This window comes from Mastomys coucha, unplaced genomic scaffold (assembly GCF_008632895.1).
Source record: "Mastomys coucha isolate ucsf_1 unplaced genomic scaffold, UCSF_Mcou_1 pScaffold18, whole genome shotgun sequence".
NCBI classification, from domain to species: domain Eukaryota; kingdom Metazoa; phylum Chordata; class Mammalia; order Rodentia; family Muridae; genus Mastomys; species Mastomys coucha.
In genome coordinates, this window is record NW_022196900.1 from 48,126,376 (window position 1) to 48,145,151 (window position 18,776).

Genomic DNA, 18,776 nt, shown 5'->3' on the forward strand with positions numbered 1-18,776 from the left:
AGGTTGTGGAGAAAGAGGAACACTCCTTCATTGCTGGTGGGATTGCAAGCTGGTACAACCATTCTGGAGATCAGTTTGGCAGTTCTTCCGGAAATTGGCCGTAGTATTACCGGAGGACCCAGCTATACCACTCCTGGGCATATACCCAGAAGATGCTCCAACATGTAATAAGGACACATGCTCCACCATGTTCATAGCAGCCTTATTTATAATAGCCAGAAACTGGAAACAACCCAGATGTCCCTCAACAGAGGAATGGATATAGAAAATGTGGTACTTTTCTACACAATGGAGTACTACTCAGCTATTTTTTTTAAAGATTTATTTTTTTGTTATTCATAAGTACACTGTAGCTGACTTCAGATGCCCCAGAAGGGGTCAGGTCTCATTGCAGGTGGTTGTGAGCCACTATGTGGTTGCTGGGATTTGAACTCAGGACCTTCTGAAGAGCAGTCAGTGCTGTTATCCACTGAGCCATCTCGCCAGCCCAACTGCTCAGCTATTAAAAACAATGAATTTATGAAATTCTGGGGGAAATGGATGGATCTGGAGAATATCATCCTGAGTGAGGTAACCTAATCACAAAAGAACACACATGGTATGCACTCTCTGATAAGTATTAGCCCAGAAGATCAGAATACACAAAGTACAAACCACAAACCACAGAAACTCAAGAAGAAGGAAGACCAAAGTGTGGATACTTCATTCCTTCTTAAAAGGGGGAACAAAATATCCATGGAAGAAGTTGCAGAGGCAAACTATGGAGCAGAGACTAAAGGAAGGACAATCCAGAGATTGACCCACCTGGGAATCTTTCCCATATTCAGTCTTCAAATCCAGACACTATTGGGGATGCCAGCAAGTGCTGGATGACAGGAGCCTGAGATAGCTGTCTCCTGAGAGGCTCTGACAGTACCTAACTAATACAGAAGTAGAGGCTCACAGCCACCCATTGGACTGAGTACAGTCCCCAGTTAAGAAGCTAGAGAAAGGACCCAAGGAGCAGAAGGGTTTGCAGCCCCTTAGGACAAACAACAATATGAACTAACTAGTAGCCTCAGAGCTCCCAGGGACTAAAACACCAACCAAAGAGTACACATGGTGGGACTAATGGCTCCAGCAGCGTATGTATAACAGGATGGCCACGTCGGTCGTCAGTGACAGGAGAAGCCCTTGGCCCTGTGAAGGTTCTATGCCCCAGTGTAGGGGAATGCCAGGGCCAGGAAGCAGGAGGGCTTGGGTTGGTGAACACGGGGAGGGAGAAAGGGAACGGGTTTGTTTTAGTTTTTGTTTTTTTATTTTATTTTATTTTATTTTATTTTATTTTATTTGGAGGGGAACCTGGGAAAGGAAATATTTTAAATAAAGAAAACATCTAATAAAAAAAAAGAAAAGAAAAAGAAAGGGGAACTCTCAAGGCCTGTCTGAAATCATGGGGCACAGAAATCTATATATTTTTTTTAACTTTTATTGCATTATGAGAAAAGTTATATGATTTCAATTTATCTGAATTTGTTAACATTTAAAAACATATTTTAAGTAAATAGAATTGAATCACATTCTTGTTCCCCTTTTGTACCACTGCTCTTCCCATAGACCCCCCCTTCAATACCTACAATATCTTTTTTGTCATATTCCTTAAAATTTATAAAATATTATAACAACAAAAATAAGTATTATAAAAGTTGTTTGTTATAAAACAACAATCAATTTAACAGTCTTATGTAGATTCTCATCTACAGTAATAGTGAAAATACATTTTTCTCAATATAACTTTTAAATAACTCCAAACATATTAGCTGTATACTTAAAAATAATGCATCACTACTAGTATTTTCTTAAATGAACATGAATATATAAAGTCTTTTTGTTTGTTTTGTATTTAGTAGCTCTGTTTCCTTAACCTGCAAAATCACCTGGAGTGGGAGGTAGGAAAGGTCTCATCCAAGGAGGGGGCTCTCCACCAGATGCTGCCAGACTGTGAAATATGGGACCAGAGTATCCAGGGTTTCCATACACAAAACCTTTAACCAAGTAGATAGTAAGAAGGTGAAAAGTGCCTCTTTGGGGCCATCCCACATTGAAGGCTGACCATACAGTTGGGTCCCAACTCTCCGCCAGGCATTTGAAATCCTTGGAATATGACTGGACTAGTTCCAGTGGGGTAGAGTTGGTTGTTTGCCCCATGTTTTTTTCTCAAGAAAAATAAGAAGAACAAGTAAAACACAAACACAAAACCATAAGAACAAGTCTACAGGGGTCCAGAAAAGAAACTGAAATGAAGCTGATGGTGGCCTACCGTAAGAATGGGCTCTACCAAGCAGGAGTGTCCTGCCAGTCTCTACCAAAACCTGTGTCAGACTGGTACTCTCTGACTCCAGCTTAAGGAAGTCCAGAGGAGGTGGCCTGACCCAAGAACAGGCTCTGCTGGCCAGAAACAATCTGTCAGCTTCCACTACAAAGACCAGGGTCAGACTGGAGCTCTCCACCTCCAACTGAAGAGGGTCTGGAGCATCCTCAGAACCTCCTGGCCAGGAGGAAGTTATTGGAGTATCCACCCTGCCTCCTTGGCTTCCAGGGTGCAAACAAAATGAAAGAAATTCACCCCATACCTAACAAGACAAAGGATGACTCAGAGTAAGACAAAGATACACAGCACACAGAGGTGTGCCCCAACTCACTGATCGGTGGAAGTAAATTGCTCCCCTAAAATGCTCTACTATCAAGTTGGAACCCCAGCAATCCCACATGAGCCCCCAAATGTTAGGGTTCAAGAATCACTGAAGGAAAACCCCAAACTCAAATAGTATGCAAGAACAAAGAGCATTTATTCTGCAGAAACAACCAGCATGCTGGGGTCACCACTGCAACAAAATCACAATGACCCCAGACAAAGGCATTGCAGGCCTTCTCATAGGGAACCAGGGGAACTCTCTAGAAGGATTAGGTCATCTCTAATATGATTGGTAGAGGCCAAAGCTCTGACGTTAATACAATTTTGATTGGCTATTATGTTAGGAGTAGGTAATCTAAAACCTCATTGGTGAGTGCCAGGATGCCCTAGATGGGGTGCATTCCTGCATCATGAATGATTAACCACCAGATGAGCTGACCAGCACAGATGGCCTATCCTGAGTTCAGATATCTCCTATTAATGTGGCTATCTTCAGATTGCTTCTTTGGTGGGGGATTTTATTGTTCCTGGACTTTAGGGGTCGGCTGCTGAAGCAGATAGCTTATGGCCTAGTTTCTGAGTAGAGACAAATGGAGTGAATAGACCCCTTTAACTGGTGTTTGGAATGTACTAAGTATAGTATGTATTGTGCTATTACTCCGTATAGTTACTTCCTAACCTCCAAACACATTCATAGTTTCCATAGGAGTAAAATGCAGCACTGCAGCCTTGTGTTGTATGTGCATTTCAGTGTAACGCAGGCACCCAGGCTCTGTGCTACATGAAGGGAACAGCTCTAATGTTTGGGGAAAAGTGTCAAGCTCACCCTTCTGAGTTTCTTTGCCTTGAGGTTTTGTTGACGTTTCATTAACTTACTAATGACTGAACAACTGGCTTTTCCCTCCCCTCAGGACAACATAGAAAAGGCTGCCTTTGTCAAGTTGTACTTAGTCTCTCAAGGACGACTTCCATTGATGAGCCTGACTGATCTGCTCACTGCTGCTGCACAGCATCCTGAGAAGGAGACTCTAGCCTGGATGATCCTGCACAGCTTATACCAGGCACGCATTGTCAACCATGCCAACACAGGTGAGCACAGAAACATTTGCCTGCTGTAGCTCTTCAACTTCATGTGTCACCTCACCTTCAAAGCTAGCTTGTTTGCTGACAAAGGTCTGGCCTTACTGATGATGAATAGTGATTTTGAAGGATGATAGGCTGTAGTTCACACCATCCATTTTTGGACAGAAGAACGAGTTATTTTCAATGATTTTCATATTATCTTTGTTCCGCTGGTCTACCAATGGTTCTCAACCTGTAGGTCACAAACTCTTTGAAGGATAACCTTCTCACAGGAGTCACATATATGATATGTTGCATACCAGATATTTACATTGTGGTTTATAACAATAAAATTAAAGTTATAAAGTAGCACTGAAAATGATTTTATGGTTGGGCGGTCTTCAGAACATGAGGAACTATATTAGGAGTCACATGCAGCAATAGGAAGAGTGAAAACCACTGATCTAGACCCTCATGGATACAACACTAGGTTACTTCTGTCAATTTTACATTAGTTTTCCAAACACACAAGATGGAAATTGATTCTCCTGATAATAGAAAGAAAATGGTTTGTGGGTGGCCAATTAATTAAGGAAAACAAATAAAATTAAATAATCTGTGTGAGAAAACTTCTCAGGTGTTTGTTTGTTTGTTTGTTTGTGGGAAGACAGGTATGTAGACCAGGCTGGCCTTAAACTCAAAGAGGTCTCTCTGCCTTTCCCTCCCAAGTGTTAGGATTAAGTTAATTATGCATTGCCATACCTGGTATGTTTTGCTTACAGAGCATTTTAGACATTGAACTGTAATGGCCCCTTGAAGAGAGAACTTGCTCTTGGCTGTGTGTTTACTAGATCGCCTGATATGTTGAAATTGAGCAGTTTGCTTATATCTCCCTTAGTGCCTAGCACTGAAGAAAAAAGTGGCCTTGTGATGAGAAATGTAATTTTATTTTATTTAAATAAATAAATTTTATGTATTGGGGTATGTGTGTCTGTCTGTCTGTCCATCTGTGTATCTGTGTGTGTCTGTGTCCATGTGACTGACTGTGGGTATACATGTGCTATGGTATATACGTAGAAATTAGAAGACAACTTTGGGAATGTGGCTCTCTCTTTAACTGTGGATTTCACATATCAAACTCAGGTCATCAGGCTCTTGTGCCAGGCATCTTCATCTGCTGGGCTGTATCACCAGCCCAAAATTCTTAAGTTTTCATTCTAAAGTAAAAATATGTTCATTGCGAACAAATTTAGTAGCTGTTTCCAGTTTTTGATAAAGATACTTAGAATAAACTAGATATGTCAGATGTTATTTTGGTTCTGATGAGCCTACTTACAAAAGTGCTTCTCCATTTCCTCTTATTAAATTCTTAGGATGTTCCTAAGTAGTTTTTCCTGTACTGGAACCCCTCATTTAAAAAGAGGAGGGCTGGACTGATGGCTCAGTGGATAAGAATAGTGGCTGCTCTTCCAGAGGACCAAGGTTCAATTTCCAGACTTACATGGCAGCTCACAACTGTCTGTAACTCCTGATCCAGAGGATCTGACACCCTCCCACAGACACATGTGCAATCAGAATATGAACGTACATGAAATAATTTTTTTAAAATCCTATTTCACAATCTCTATACTGACATTTGTTCTCCAGTTACCCTGTGGTGGCTGGTTGGTGTTTCTATTTTCATGTCTTCATGAAAGACTTCTGATTACTCTGGTGTATTGAGAATAGGAAAAAAGCACAGGAGGACTCTAAAACAGCTAACTACCGGAGATTCAACATTATTGCCTAGTTACATTCCAGATTTCTCTTGGCAAGTTCAGTTTTCAGAGGAAAAACTTCAATAAATGTGTTCTGTCACTACTGGGCAAAGAGACTTGAGGGAGGATTCACTTAAACAAAAAGGCTAAAATAGTTTCCTGATGTGAGTAGGATAACTTTAGCCTGTGCAGGGACATTTCCAGAACTGCATCTTAAAGCTGTCCAGGGACCTCTGACCATGTGTCCTGCCTCGGTTGTGATAATTATTGCTAATCCGTGATAAGTAAATGCTTGTTTTGTTTCAGGCGTGCTAAAGAGACTGGAGTGGCTCTTGGAACTGATGGGTTATATAAGAAACATTGCTTACCAGTCAGCATCTACTGAGAATGTGGCTCCTGATGAGGTACGATCTAGAGAAGCAGCGAACTTTACTTAAAATGTAAAACATATATCAGCTTTCCACTGCTGTAGCAAACACTGGAGTCCTTCAGCTTACAAAGGGAAATACTCATCTGGCTCGCAGTTTGAGGTTCTAGCCCAGGGTCCACTGATCCCACAGCTCTGGACATGTGGTGAAGTGATGCATCATGGAGAGAGTGCATTGCTGGGCCTGATCTAAGACCCATAGTTCTTTTCACAGCATGCTCCCTGCCCACATCCCAAAGAGCTCCTACTACCCACTACCAGCTGTATGGTCTACTACTTTGCCATAGCATCAGCCTGGGGGCTAAGCCTGGAAGCCATGGCCCTTGGGGTCATCCAAGACCCCAAATCAAACACACTCTCACAACTTTTCTTCCTTTCATTTTGAGAAACACTGGAAATAACTCTGATGCTATAAGGAAATAATGACTATTATCATGTTTCTTGAGATGCCAAGACTGTCATTAGAGAAATATTTTTTAGCAAAACATGTTCTTTGTTGCAAAGGACTCAAAGAATGGCAGTTATAGAGAGAACCCCAGAGTCCTCATAATGTGTGTAGGATGCCAGGTTCAGATCTCTGGCTTCTCTGGCTCATATGACTAAAAATGCCTAGGATGAAGAGATTCATGAATTATATGCAATTATATGCAGAAGATCTATGTGTGCCAACACCTGCATACAACATGTGAAGGTTTCCATCAGATCTAAAATGTGACCTATAACATCCCAAAGAAAAGGTCTCTAGTACTGGGTGATTGTAAAAACCAATATAAACAATACAATAGTAGAAGCATAGCTCTATCCCATTCTTTTTTCTTACTTTTCTGTTTTGGCATTCTTCCCAGTTAGGTTAAAATTTGCATAACCTGATATGTTCTTTGGAATTCTGAACCATTTATCTGAAGAGTTGTGTGTCTTTTTGGAGTTATTAAAATTTTAATTCATCAGTTAGGATCTTAAGAGACTGAGAGTATTTTTTTTTTAAACAACTTCTTTTTTAAACTAATATAGTCTTTGCTCTTTCTTTCTGATTTCCTGAGCTTTTATTAACTTTCTGTTTTCTTATGCAACCCCCAAAAATCTCAAAACACTTATCATGCAAATTGGCTGGAAAAAATATAACTGAAATCACAGTAATTCAGCACCTTGGAAGTGTCCCCATTATCATGTCTAAATTTTTTACAATTGTCTAATGTAGTCTGAAAGTTGGATTATGGGCAGTTTTTTTTAATGTCTAAAGATAAACTTTTTGTTTAAAATGTTTCATATTTTTTAAAAGTTTTGTTCATATAATAACTTCCTTAGTTTATTTATCTTTTTAAAAATCTTTTTTAAAAAATTTATCTTTAAAAAAATCTTACCAAAAATGGGGAAGTATTCAGATATTGGTATGATTAAGGATAAATTACATTTCTCTCAAAATGTTGGAGGAATAATGTGGAACTGTTGGGTCTTCCCTCACATAAGGAAAAATCAGGAACCTTCTGAAGCCCAGATAAGCTCTTCAGTTGGCATGGAAACTAAGTTTGCTGTTCAGTGCAGTTCCTCTTCTGGGGCAGCAGGAGTAGTGGGAGAAAGGGGAGATGGCCTTGCATCATGATAGAGGCTGTGTTTGTGAACTTGTGTAACTTTGAATAAAACATATGTTCTCACGTTGCTCCAATTTTCCTAACAGGCTTTGGACTTCTTGATGCTGATATTTGCAGCTGCAGTGGTGGCATGGGCAGACCATGAGGCTCCCCTTCTCCTTGGCCTCAGTGCCAGTTGGTTGCCATGGCACCAGGAGAACAGCCCTAGTGGCCAACAGCAGCCAACAGCAGCCTTGCTTGGCAGGAGTCTGATGCATAGAGTCACTGTGCAAGAGGTTCTCACTCAGCTCCCCAGTAGCATGCTACTGCTGCTACAAAAAGACCCATGGAGGAAACAGACCCAGAAGGTGAGGGGTGGCAGCCATCTGCTTATTAGCTGGACAGCTGGGCTTTTGTGTCCAGCAGTGGCTGCTGTATGAGGAACTAGGAGTTAGATGAAGCTTGGATAACACCAAGGGCCTTCATACTCATCCCCAAATCACACTTGCATGCCCTGTAATAGAGGCAGAGGCCAGACCAAGATCTAGACAACTGACAGCAGCAACAACTGGTTTATGGTGAGGGGGCAGCTAGAGAGAAAGCGTGTATCTCCATCCATTTATTGAGTGCACGTGTGCTCTTGAACCTGGGTGGAAAGGATGCATTTTACCTCCAATCCTGGACGTCAGGACACCTAGGCAGACAAACTCAAGATTCGCCATGGTATGTATGCTATGTGGGGTACAAGGTGAGAAGTAAGAAAGGGGCATGGGCTCATCTGCAAGGGTGCTTCAGAGAACATTCCAGGGGAAGTATGGCTCTAGAGTAGCTGTAGCGCTGTGACATAGTAAAGGTTCCGTCTGCTTTATTCTGTCTCACTATGTGTACTTGCCATAGCTGGCCTGTTGTAGATCCCAGACAGGGTTTGGTTAAAGCCCAGTGTCCTCAGCCCTGACATCAGGAAAGCCCATATCCTAAGCAGCACCTTCAGGGTTAGACCTCACGTGTGCAGACTCTCGGCAGAACACGTAAAAGCACCGTCGCCTTTACTTGGCTTTCTCTGGCCCTGTCCTGTCTCTAATACAGCTGATTGGAAGGTTCTTTTCTGAATCCTATTTGAATCAACTGTATTTTTATGATGTTGAAAGCTCTAAACTAATAATTTGCCACTTACTTTTGAAATGTGAAAATTAAACCTTAAAAACATTTCTGACCCATAAACCTGGCTTAGCTACGCCTAACCCCACTGAGTGTCTCAGCTGAAAGGCCTTTCTCTGTTACGTCAGGTAAGTGGTAGGAGGCTACCCCAAGCTTTGCATTGTATGTTCTGCTTTTAACCAAAATAAACGTGGTCTCCTCTGTTACTTCCACACTGGTACACTGTTCACCTTGAATACAGGATAGACGTCTTAAATTGATTGTGTATTTGTAGTGACTATTTGCTAGTAAGCTATAAAACAAGGAAGGAAAATTTATGAACCCGTGTTTCTTGGCCAAAATGTATATGGAACCAGTTGGAGATGGTATGATGCAAAGAAAATCACTTTGCAGGCATACATAGCTCCTTTCAAATCTTGACTCTGCTATTATTCAAAGGAAGTTGACTTGGCTCAGGTCACTTAACCTGTCTGAGCATATCAGAGTGACTAGAGATAATGTTCATGATAAACAGGAGTCCTGTGGGCCCATGTCTACCATATGCTTTCTACACAAGGCTTTAGTATATCTCCGTACAGAAAGTGGGTTAGGACTTGAGGCCTCTTGATCAGAGTTGTATCTATCATCCCTGTCTCATCTCTGCACCACCTCCACCCTCATGTTATTCCTGTTTTCCATGCCATTTCTACTTCTCCAGCTTCTACAGGAAATGCTTCAAGACCGTTGCACTTATTCTTATGTATGCAAGCCCAAGAGAATGTCTGCTCTCATGCTGATGGTGGGATTTACTTAACTGACAATCTTCTTTTTCACCCTAGTTCATTGACTGGCTATTTAACATCATGGAAATTCCTAATGAAGCCTTTGCAGCAAAGTCCAAGGATCTTTTGAAAGGTATTATTTCATGTTTTATGCCCCACATGAGGTAAAACTACTTGTGATGAAATGGAAGAGCACCATTGGGCACATGGTCTCAAGAAAATGTCCTTACTATAGCATTTTGAGTCAGAAAAATGGGGCAAAAAGGAGGACCAATGCCATTAAAATTAACTTTTTTTAAAAAATAAGTGGTATTAAATATCCTTATAATCGTAAAATAATCAAATTTTGCAAAAATTCGGAAAAGTTTAAATACAGTCAACAGAGATCCAGAGTTCCAGAGACAGTTTTGATGATATCCATAAGTTTGTCTTTATCCTGTACATGAGGACTCTTGTAAAATATTTGTAATGTGAAACAACTGGGAAATACACAGAGAGTTCTCATTTCACCTTTTATGTTGTAACATTATTTGTAAATCCTATAACACCTACCCAAACTTCTAGTAACAGTTGCTGCTGCTCAGTATTTTGAGAAGGGAACTAAGTGTTGACCGAGCTACCAAGCACTTTCAGTCCGGCACTTCTCCACATACTGGCACGGTATGACTGTGCCAAACTCCAAATGTGGAAGATTTTTCTGAAAGTTTTGTAGAGTTCTAAGCTCAGCTATGAGATGTGATTTGGCCATTGGCCTCATGACCTGAGATGACTCATACCTGTCACCTGTGTCTTGGGACGTGAAGTTCTGGAGCCAGCAGCCCCTGCTGATGTCCTTTGCATGCCACAAGACATTACACTGAGAAGTGCCCTTCCCATGGCCTACCCTGTGGTGCTTTACCCAGCTTGGAGCCATAGCATGACCCATATTTTACAGTAAAGGGGATATAATATTTTTTATTACTACACAGGCAGGAATTCCGGGCCTGTGGAAAGCACGTAGATGAGGGCCAGGGCCTCAGTGTGATTCCAGTGCAGCACAGAGCTTCACTGTGAGTCAGGCCTGTTGACTTGTCCATTCCTAGGGAGCTTAGACCAGTGATGGCTGCAAACATATGCTATCTTCACTTACAAGGCTACCAACTAGTATCAGTAAAGAAAACAATCACTTGGTTTAAGGAACCAGTCATTGTATTACTAGAATGACCTGGGTTCCCTGCATTCCTTCACATTCTTTTATTTTACATAACATATGAATATATTTTCTAGAGTAAGATAAGAAATATGTAGTAATTACCAAACAGTGTTAATCAGAATTTCTCTACTTTTAATTGTTCCTTGGAACCCATAACACAATGGGAAATACATACATTACAGATAAATGTCCAGGTAAAATTTAGTGTGAGTACACTTGCTTCATTGAACACAAGAACTCAGCCTTCTTATAGGTGTGAGGACTTCTCTTTAATTAAACATTTAATGGAGATAAACCAGTTCATGTATAAAAGAACACAAATTTAAAGTAAATTGTTACAGAGGCAGCATTTCATGTAAATAGTAATGACATTAAGAAACAATTATCACTAGCAGGCCAAACATCAGTAGTTCTGCAAAATCTCCTATTTACTGTTTTGACACCTTTTTGATCCAAATGATCTTTTCAGACACAGCACAGCTCTGTCAAGTGCATCACTCTGTCCTGTGTTCTTGTCCTCCTAGCCACCCTGCTGTCCCTGAGAGTTCTCCCAGAGTTTAAGAAGAAAGCTGTGTGGACCAGAGCGTATGGTTGGTGACAGTCACAGGAAGCAGCACCATTCTCCACTGAAGGAGACAGACCAGAGAAACAGAAGCTTTTTAGGACTGCTACCTGAGATCTGTGAGAAGTGATCCTCACCGTAGGAGGTCATGAGAAGATGACTACATACTGACATCTCACTGTGTGTGTGGCCAGGAGAATGGTGCATTCCTTGGGTACCTAGGCATTTGGAACTGAAATAGAACATGACTTCTATATAGACAGACTTTTACAAATCTTCTTTTCTTTGTGAAAACTGGAGTATATTTTCTCTCCCTTAAGTTCTAGTAAAATAATCTTATGAGTTCTGTGCAATGTGACTTTTATTTTTACGTGTGTGGGAAGATTTTGCCAGTGAAAGCAAACCATACAAGTGACAAGGATATGATAATCTACTTTCCATGAAGCCTAGTCATTGAGTTAGACAAATTTTATTCTTTTTGATAAAACACCCACTTAGAGAACCGCTAGGCACACTCCGATCACTAGGAGTGACATCGACTGGTACCCAAGTTACGCTCATCAGTAACAGGTAGAATTCCTGTGCTGGGTTGTCATGAGTGCAAGTGAAAGTTATCCAGTTCACAATAGCAATGGCCACAAAAGAGACTATTAGTTCACAAACCAAGAAACTCAGTGGATGGTCTGATGAATCCTGTGGTCTCCCTCTGGAGATTGTGCCTCCTACTTACCAAAATGGCTACAAGCTACCATTACTAAGGGTAAAGAACGGTTCTTTTCCCCCACAGGAATGGTGGAATCAATACTGGGAAGACTCTAGGAATACATGTAGGTCTTTTAATAAGTATTTGGTACCTGGCAGGGGGGATATACTCAGTGGTTAGGCCTAAGTCAGGTGTTGACCTGAGTCCTGGACACAGAGGAGGTAGCCCCAATCAAACTTGAACTAGGTTTCCCTGGGAGAAAGATGACAAGATGTTAGACCAGCAAAAAGGGTTAAATATCTCCTCAGAAGATCAATCTTTTTATAACACTGAAGACCTCATCACCAGAATATTAGTGGCCTAAAGGCTTAAAGTATTAGTGGTCTAAAGTTTCAGCTCCTGTAATGGCTAGAGACGCAGGCAGCTTTATAATTTTGGTGCTTGTTGATTATTGTGACTTCAACCAGGGCCCAGTCTTCAAACAATCATATAAATACACATATAAGGGATCATTAGGAAGGAAAGTCAGGGCACTGAAGTCAGGTGGTGTTGTGTCTTACACACAAAGGCCTGGGCTTTCACAAACACCACAGAACTTCTGCTACTTACAGGTGGCATGCGTCTTCTTCATGTCCAGAGCGCACCAAGTCACAGCAGCACTACTAGTTCTGTTTTCTAAATATATAATTCCTTTACAGGTCGGACTATGAGGAGATAGTTTAAGCCAAGAGAAAAAAAAAAGTAGAAGCAATTTATACCAGCTTTTCTTCTCCTTCCCATATGCACTATTGTGTATTTCCTCCCAAGTAGAGACTGAAAGCCATCTAGCATTTACTACTGGGTATCAGATTGTGAAAACATTAGACGTTTCATTTTGCTTAACTTGTTTGAAGTCTTGCAACAGTACCATGGGGAACATTGTTTTCTGCTTTAAAATGGAGCAAAAAATATCTATTTCGACTGCCTCAGACATCTTGGCTCCCACTTTAAGGTGTACATCTGCTAAGAAAAAAACCAGGCCTTTGGCACAGGGCAGCCTGAGACTACTGAAACAGAGCAGGTTTTTCTGCACGCATTAAAGTCCTCTGGATTCCAGTATACCTTGGAAACACAGGAGACAATGATTAGTGAAGAGGAAGTGGGCACTGAGGACATTTTCTCATTGTGAATCAGCAACCAAACATTTGCTGATGCCCAAGGAATGGAAGAATCTGCGTAGACTTCATATTTCAGACTTATCGTGTCTTTTCAGTCCAGTTTCTTCTCAAACCTGGTGTTTCCTCCTGTTCTTCACAGGAAAACAGAAGTTTACAAAAAGAAGGAAATAAGATCATCCTCAGTCCTCTCTCTCCTAGCTCTTTGTTTTGAGCAGTCATGGATGGAAAAGTCATGTGGTTTTTCTGGCTATTAGTGCTCTAAAGAGTCTACATTGGTAACCCTAAAGACTAAACTCAAAGCTATGCCACTGAAGTAAGAACAACCTCCCTCCTGGTTACCTGTGACCCCAAGTAAGAGGTAAATTGTTCAGTCAGGATGTTTCACTTTGTCAAATAGGAAGCTGCTTCTTTAGACCACGTTCTTAACTACATAAAGGAGAGTTTTGTTACAAGTCTTTTCCTGACAGCTTTTGAAAACACAAGTTACCAAGACAAATAGTATTTGGGCATGCACCTAGGTAGGGTTAAAGCTACTTTATGTGTCTCGGAAGTATCTAAGCACAGATTGCACTGGAAAGGTGTACATTTTGCACAGATACGGGTATGTATACAATTGTCTAAAATCATGTAACAGTTATAATAATAACTCCATAGTAACCAAGGGGCCACTAATAACATTTTATGATGTGAATTAGTAGATATTGAGGGTTTTTTTAGAGTGGAAGTACTTGGAGGTGGGGCTTTGGGAAGTAAGTAGGGATGAAGAGGAAGCTTTTGTGAAGATTAGTGAGTTCACAAGAACAGATCTGGGAGGAGGCCTCCATCTGCATCCCACACTCAAAAGTCACTTGTCACTTGGCATCCTAATACTATTAGCTTCTCAATTTCTAGAAGCACTCAATTTAATAATATTTTGTTGCAACAAATTAGACTAAGTGATGAGTAGTTACAAAAGGTAAAGCACTGATGTATGCAAAGCGTAGAAGTGGAGAAGCTGCTTTGGAATTAATGGAAGGTGGAAGAGTTTGAAGATGCTGAACTCATCATCATCTAAATCAGAGCTGATAAGTAGCCCCTATGCATTCGAAGAGGCACCTCTGATAATCTGTAATGCAACATCACCTCCCAAAAGAGCTTAAGGGTGCATTCTGTCAAATCTAAGACGTCTAATTGTCTTTCTATCTCTATTAGCTACAGCCCAAACTAGCAGTGTTCCTGCTAGAGAGGCTGATCCAGTCTACAGTTCATGCCTATACTAATCTTACTTAATCGGCTAGCATCTTGCTCTTCTACTTCCAAGTCTCCCAAACCCTAAAACATAAATTTCTACAGTTTTGACAACCAAGTTTAATAAGGTAGGAGTGCACTTCATGATACAGCAGCAACCTGAACTAAGATACAGGAAGATGTTTAATTTTCTGAGTATATGTAATTTTAATGTTCATGGTTCTAAGGACAGGAGCATTTGTCTATAGAGTCTGTTATCTTAGAATCAAAGAGGGCATTTTGCTGCATCCCCTTCTTATAAATCTGTTAGTTGCGATTGCAGATTAATCAGTTGGTTTCTCAAGTCAATGGAATTTACTCCTCCTTGAATCTCCATGTCATTAACATTACAGGAAAACATTCAGAGTTCACTCATTATAAATGTAACTTGTATAAAGGCCACAGCCCTGGTGAAGCAGTGTATGCTGCACCTGTTGTGGATTTCTTCTTAAAGCACAGTAGCTTTGGAACATGGTGCCATTGTACATTTTTGTCCAGTTCTATGTTCTTTTTCTCTAGCAGGTGCCCAGTGTTGTATTTGCTGCAGCTTAATCCACCAACCCATCTTCTCTCCTGTGTACCTCACATGTTCTTCTGTTTGACAGAAACAACTCGGAGGATGTCTTTTCTTTCTGTATAAAGATGGCTGTAGGTGAAATACATACCTACAGTGCAAAAGGAAGTAAGGTTGGTTAATCATTTCTCTGAAAAGATCCATGGTTTTAGGACCCAGGCAGAGGGCTGTTCGAACTCTAGGAGCAGCAACAGTTAACAAGGAAGGCTCAATTAGAGCATATGAACTGTCCAGACTTTACACAGAAAGGAGTGCAAGCAAACTTCCAACCAACTCACTCCAACGCAGGGTTCCCCTCCCCCTACTTCTTGGAAGCTTTCATCACTACCTCTAAACTATCTACCCCACCTCCTTTATTTATATGTGGTATCCTTATACTTGAGAGCTGTAATCTCTCAGATATGATTATTTTGACAATTTGTGAAGGGTAGAGGCAGGAAAATGTAAATAATAGAAGTCTTTCCCCCCACTTTCCTGGAAAACATTTAATTGATCAAGTTTGTTCAAATATACTTTCCTATTAGCCCACACTACCTCTGATTAATTTACTTTTAAATACTTTTACTCTTTGATTTCAGGTTTTCTGTGCTACTGTACATATTAGTGATATTTCCACACGTGCATATGAAATGCATTAATCAAATCTCATATCCCATCTGCTAGCTTCCAGCCTCACATAATTACTAGACAACTTTCATGTCAGTTCTGAAATTTTCACACATAAGCAAGAACATGATAGCTGGTCTTGCTTAATATGGCCTCTGTTTCTCTTCATTGTCCTGGAATGACAGGAATTCACTCTTTGTGGCTAAATGCCCCCTGTATGAGCATGCAGCATATTTTCTCTATCCATCCATGTTGACAACTTCCTGGGCCCCGCATCTTTGTATTGTGAAGAGTGCATTCTTTTTCATACGCTGCTAACTTCACTTCCTTTTGCCTTCTCTTTGGGGCAGCTGGATCATATGGTAGTTCTATTTTTAGGCTTTTTTTGAGGAACTTCCACACTGTTGCAGGAGTAGCTGCACTGATTTGCATTCCCAACAACAGTGGTTTCTTTTTCTCCACATCCTCACTAGCATTTGTTTTTGTTGTTGTGTGGTTGATAGCCAGCCAATCTGACTGAACTTAAATGATAGCTCACTGAATCTGTTGCCCTGGTGGTTAGTGAAATGGAACATTTATTTCATAGTAATTGGCTGTGTGTGTGTGTGTGTGTACTTTGTAAATGTATTCATATCACAATAATATTTTCTAATTGTACTACTTATTTCTTTAATGATTTCTGAGGTCTCTATACCTTCTGAAGAGTTGGCAACTGTTCTCTCCCACTCTGTACGATTTTTCCTTTGCTCTGTTATTTGCTGTGTAGAAGGAACAAACTAAGGGAAGACTGCCGATTTTTATGGATTGGCTGAGGTCATTAACTGTCTTTAGTGTTCCAAGTGATCTAGGGATTTGATGCAATCTCCATCAAAACACTTGTCATTTGAGGTTTGTGCCTGTTTGATGTCATCTCATTTATTCTTGCTTTTGTTCTCTGAACTATTGGCACCTCATTCAAGAGTTATCATTTCTACCACATTGCGAAGTCTTCTGCTGTTACTTAGAGTTTCAGGTCTTATATTAAGGTATTTGATAGTTTGTGTCGTATATGGTGAGGGTTGGGATCATGTGTCAGTCTTCTCTGTATATCCTGTTTTCCTAGTACTGTGTGTTTCTCTCATGGGTATTGTTATTGTTGGCATGCTTATTTCTGGATTCTCTATTCTGTTTCACTAGTAAATGTGTCTTTTATGCAGTATCTTACTGCTTGCTACTGAGCTCTGCCTTATGTCTAGAAATCAGTTGTCTATGCCTCCAGCTTTGCTCTTTTTATTTGATTCAATAGCTTCTGGGCTTGCATACTAATTTTATTGGGTTTGGTGTTGCTGCTCTGTACAGCATCTCATTTGCTATTTTATTCTTATTAAAATTATTTTCTTAAAATCATATGTGTTTATGGTACTTGCACATGTGGTTGCTGGTACACACCCCATGTGTGCAAATGTAGTGGCTAGAGGGAGACTCAGCTCTTGACTATATCACTCTCTTCCTTATGCCACAGAAACAGGGTCTCTCACTGAACCCAGAGCTGGACGAGCAGCCAACAAGCCCCAGCAATTCTACTTCCAATAGCCCCCAAGTTATAGGTGTGTGGCTATGCCCAGTTTTGGTGGATGCTGAGGATTCAAATTCAGGTCCACATACTTGTGCAATATGACTTTTCCCTACTGACAGATGATCTCAGTCTTCAAATGGCAACAGTGTTTTGATGAAGAATGCATAGAATCCCTAGATGACTTGGAGCACTAAAGACAGTTAATGACCTCTGCCAATCCATGAAAATAGGCAGTCTTCCCATCTTGTATTATCTGACATTTCTCTCATCAGTGTTTTGTACTTTTTTGTAGCAGAACTTCCTTACTTTGTTCCTAGGTATGTTTTGTGGCTATTGTGACTTAGATTTCATTCATAAATTCTTCTTTAGCAAATTTGTTATATGCGGAAGAGCTTTAAATAAATAAACAGAACAGAAAGTAGAGTCCTAAGTAGACACCCCCAAGTAGCGTGGAGTCTTAAGAAGACAGAGTTGTTTTGAATGAACTTGAAGTTCTTCATCTGAAGAATATTAGAGAAGAATGTGGAGTATGTTACATCCAGCTTAGATGCTGCCCACATCAAAAGCTTCTTTTGTTGACACCGTCCTCCTACCTTCCTCTATCTGTCTCTCTCTCCTAGTATTTCTGGTGAAGTCTTTATTCATCCCCCCCCGACACACACACACACATACACAGACACACACGCTCAGTTGTTTTGACTCCATTCTTTCCTATGTATCTACCTTTTCCTTCTCTTGTCTAATTGCTCTGACTAAAGTTAAGATGACATTGAAAGAGAGCAAGGAGAGTGGACATCTTGTCTTGTTCCTGATAAGAAGGGAAAGACTTTGTTTCTCAACATTCAGGATGGTATTAGTTGTGGGCTTGTTATACATAGCTTGCTTTTCTATTTTATCATGAATGGATGTTGAACTTTATCAAGTGATTTTTCTACACCCACTCACATGACTTTTTATATCAGGTGGTAGTTTATTGATTTGTAGAGGTTGAACCATTCTTGCATCTGGGAATGAAGCCTACCGTCTTACAGTGTATAATCTTTCTGATTCATTAGTACTTCGTTAACTGGCATTGTTCTATAGTTCCTTCTTATTTCCTATAAAGTTTTGGTAATGGTAATGCTAGCTCAAATGATTACCTATTAATTCAAGAAGAAGCAGTTCTGGTTACTCCAAAATCTCGGCAAAATTCATCAGTGAAGCCATCTCTTTCTGGCTTTTCTACTGGGAGATTAGTTATTAGTTATTGCACACTACTAATCTACTCAGGTTTTTCTATATTCTGTTGAATTTCCATATCCTGTTGGTTGAATTTTGATAGGTTTTTATATCTATTTCCAGATTTTCCAACTTATTAACAGGTAGTTTTTCAAAATAATTTCAACTGATCATCTGTATTTCTGTGCTGTAGATTATAATGTCTCCTTTAATATTTCTAACTTGATTTCTTTGGATCTTCTATTTTTGGGGGTTGTTCAAACTGAAAGGTTTTATCTACTTTTGTCGTTTCACTGTCGTAAATAACTTTGTTTCACTGATCTTTGGCACTTGCTATTTTATGTGTCATTTCTGGTCTGATTTTTATTTCTCTTCATGCAATTATTTGAGATTTGGTTTATTCTTGCTTTTCTTAGCCCTTGAGATGCATGAAGTATTTTGTTTATTCAAAATACTTCTTTTTAAAATATTTTTGTTCATTGTTCTTGGTATTGTTTATACATATATATGTGTGTGTATGTGTATGTGTGTGTATA

General features: G+C 40.1%; 2 protein-coding genes across 3 annotated transcripts in view; one reads left to right on the forward strand and one right to left on the reverse strand.

Annotated features, from left to right (window-relative positions):
* Nucleotides 1-11,505, forward strand: part of Focad (focadhesin) — a 305,147-nt gene extending 293,642 nt beyond the window's left edge. Inside the window, exons 40-44 of one of the 2 annotated variants that reach the window (XM_031377824.1) lie at nucleotides 3,586-3,763; nucleotides 5,800-5,897; nucleotides 7,596-7,856; nucleotides 9,465-9,540; nucleotides 11,124-11,505. In XM_031377824.1, coding sequence (XP_031233684.1) covers nucleotides 3,586-3,763; nucleotides 5,800-5,897; nucleotides 7,596-7,856; nucleotides 9,465-9,540; nucleotides 11,124-11,197 — 687 coding nt within the window. In that variant the 3' untranslated portion in view covers nucleotides 11,198-11,505. The remainder of the gene's footprint in view (nucleotides 1-3,585; nucleotides 3,764-5,799; nucleotides 5,898-7,595; nucleotides 7,857-9,464; nucleotides 9,541-11,123) is intronic. The other variant, XM_031377825.1, reaches the window with a different exon arrangement.
* Hacd4 (3-hydroxyacyl-CoA dehydratase 4) overlaps nucleotides 10,711-18,776 on the reverse strand; it is a 28,731-nt gene continuing 20,665 nt past the window's right edge. The window contains exon 7 of the mRNA XM_031377826.1: nucleotides 10,711-14,952. Within this exon, the coding sequence (XP_031233686.1) occupies nucleotides 14,870-14,952 (83 nt within the window). The 3' untranslated portion in view covers nucleotides 10,711-14,869. The remainder of the gene's footprint in view (nucleotides 14,953-18,776) is intronic.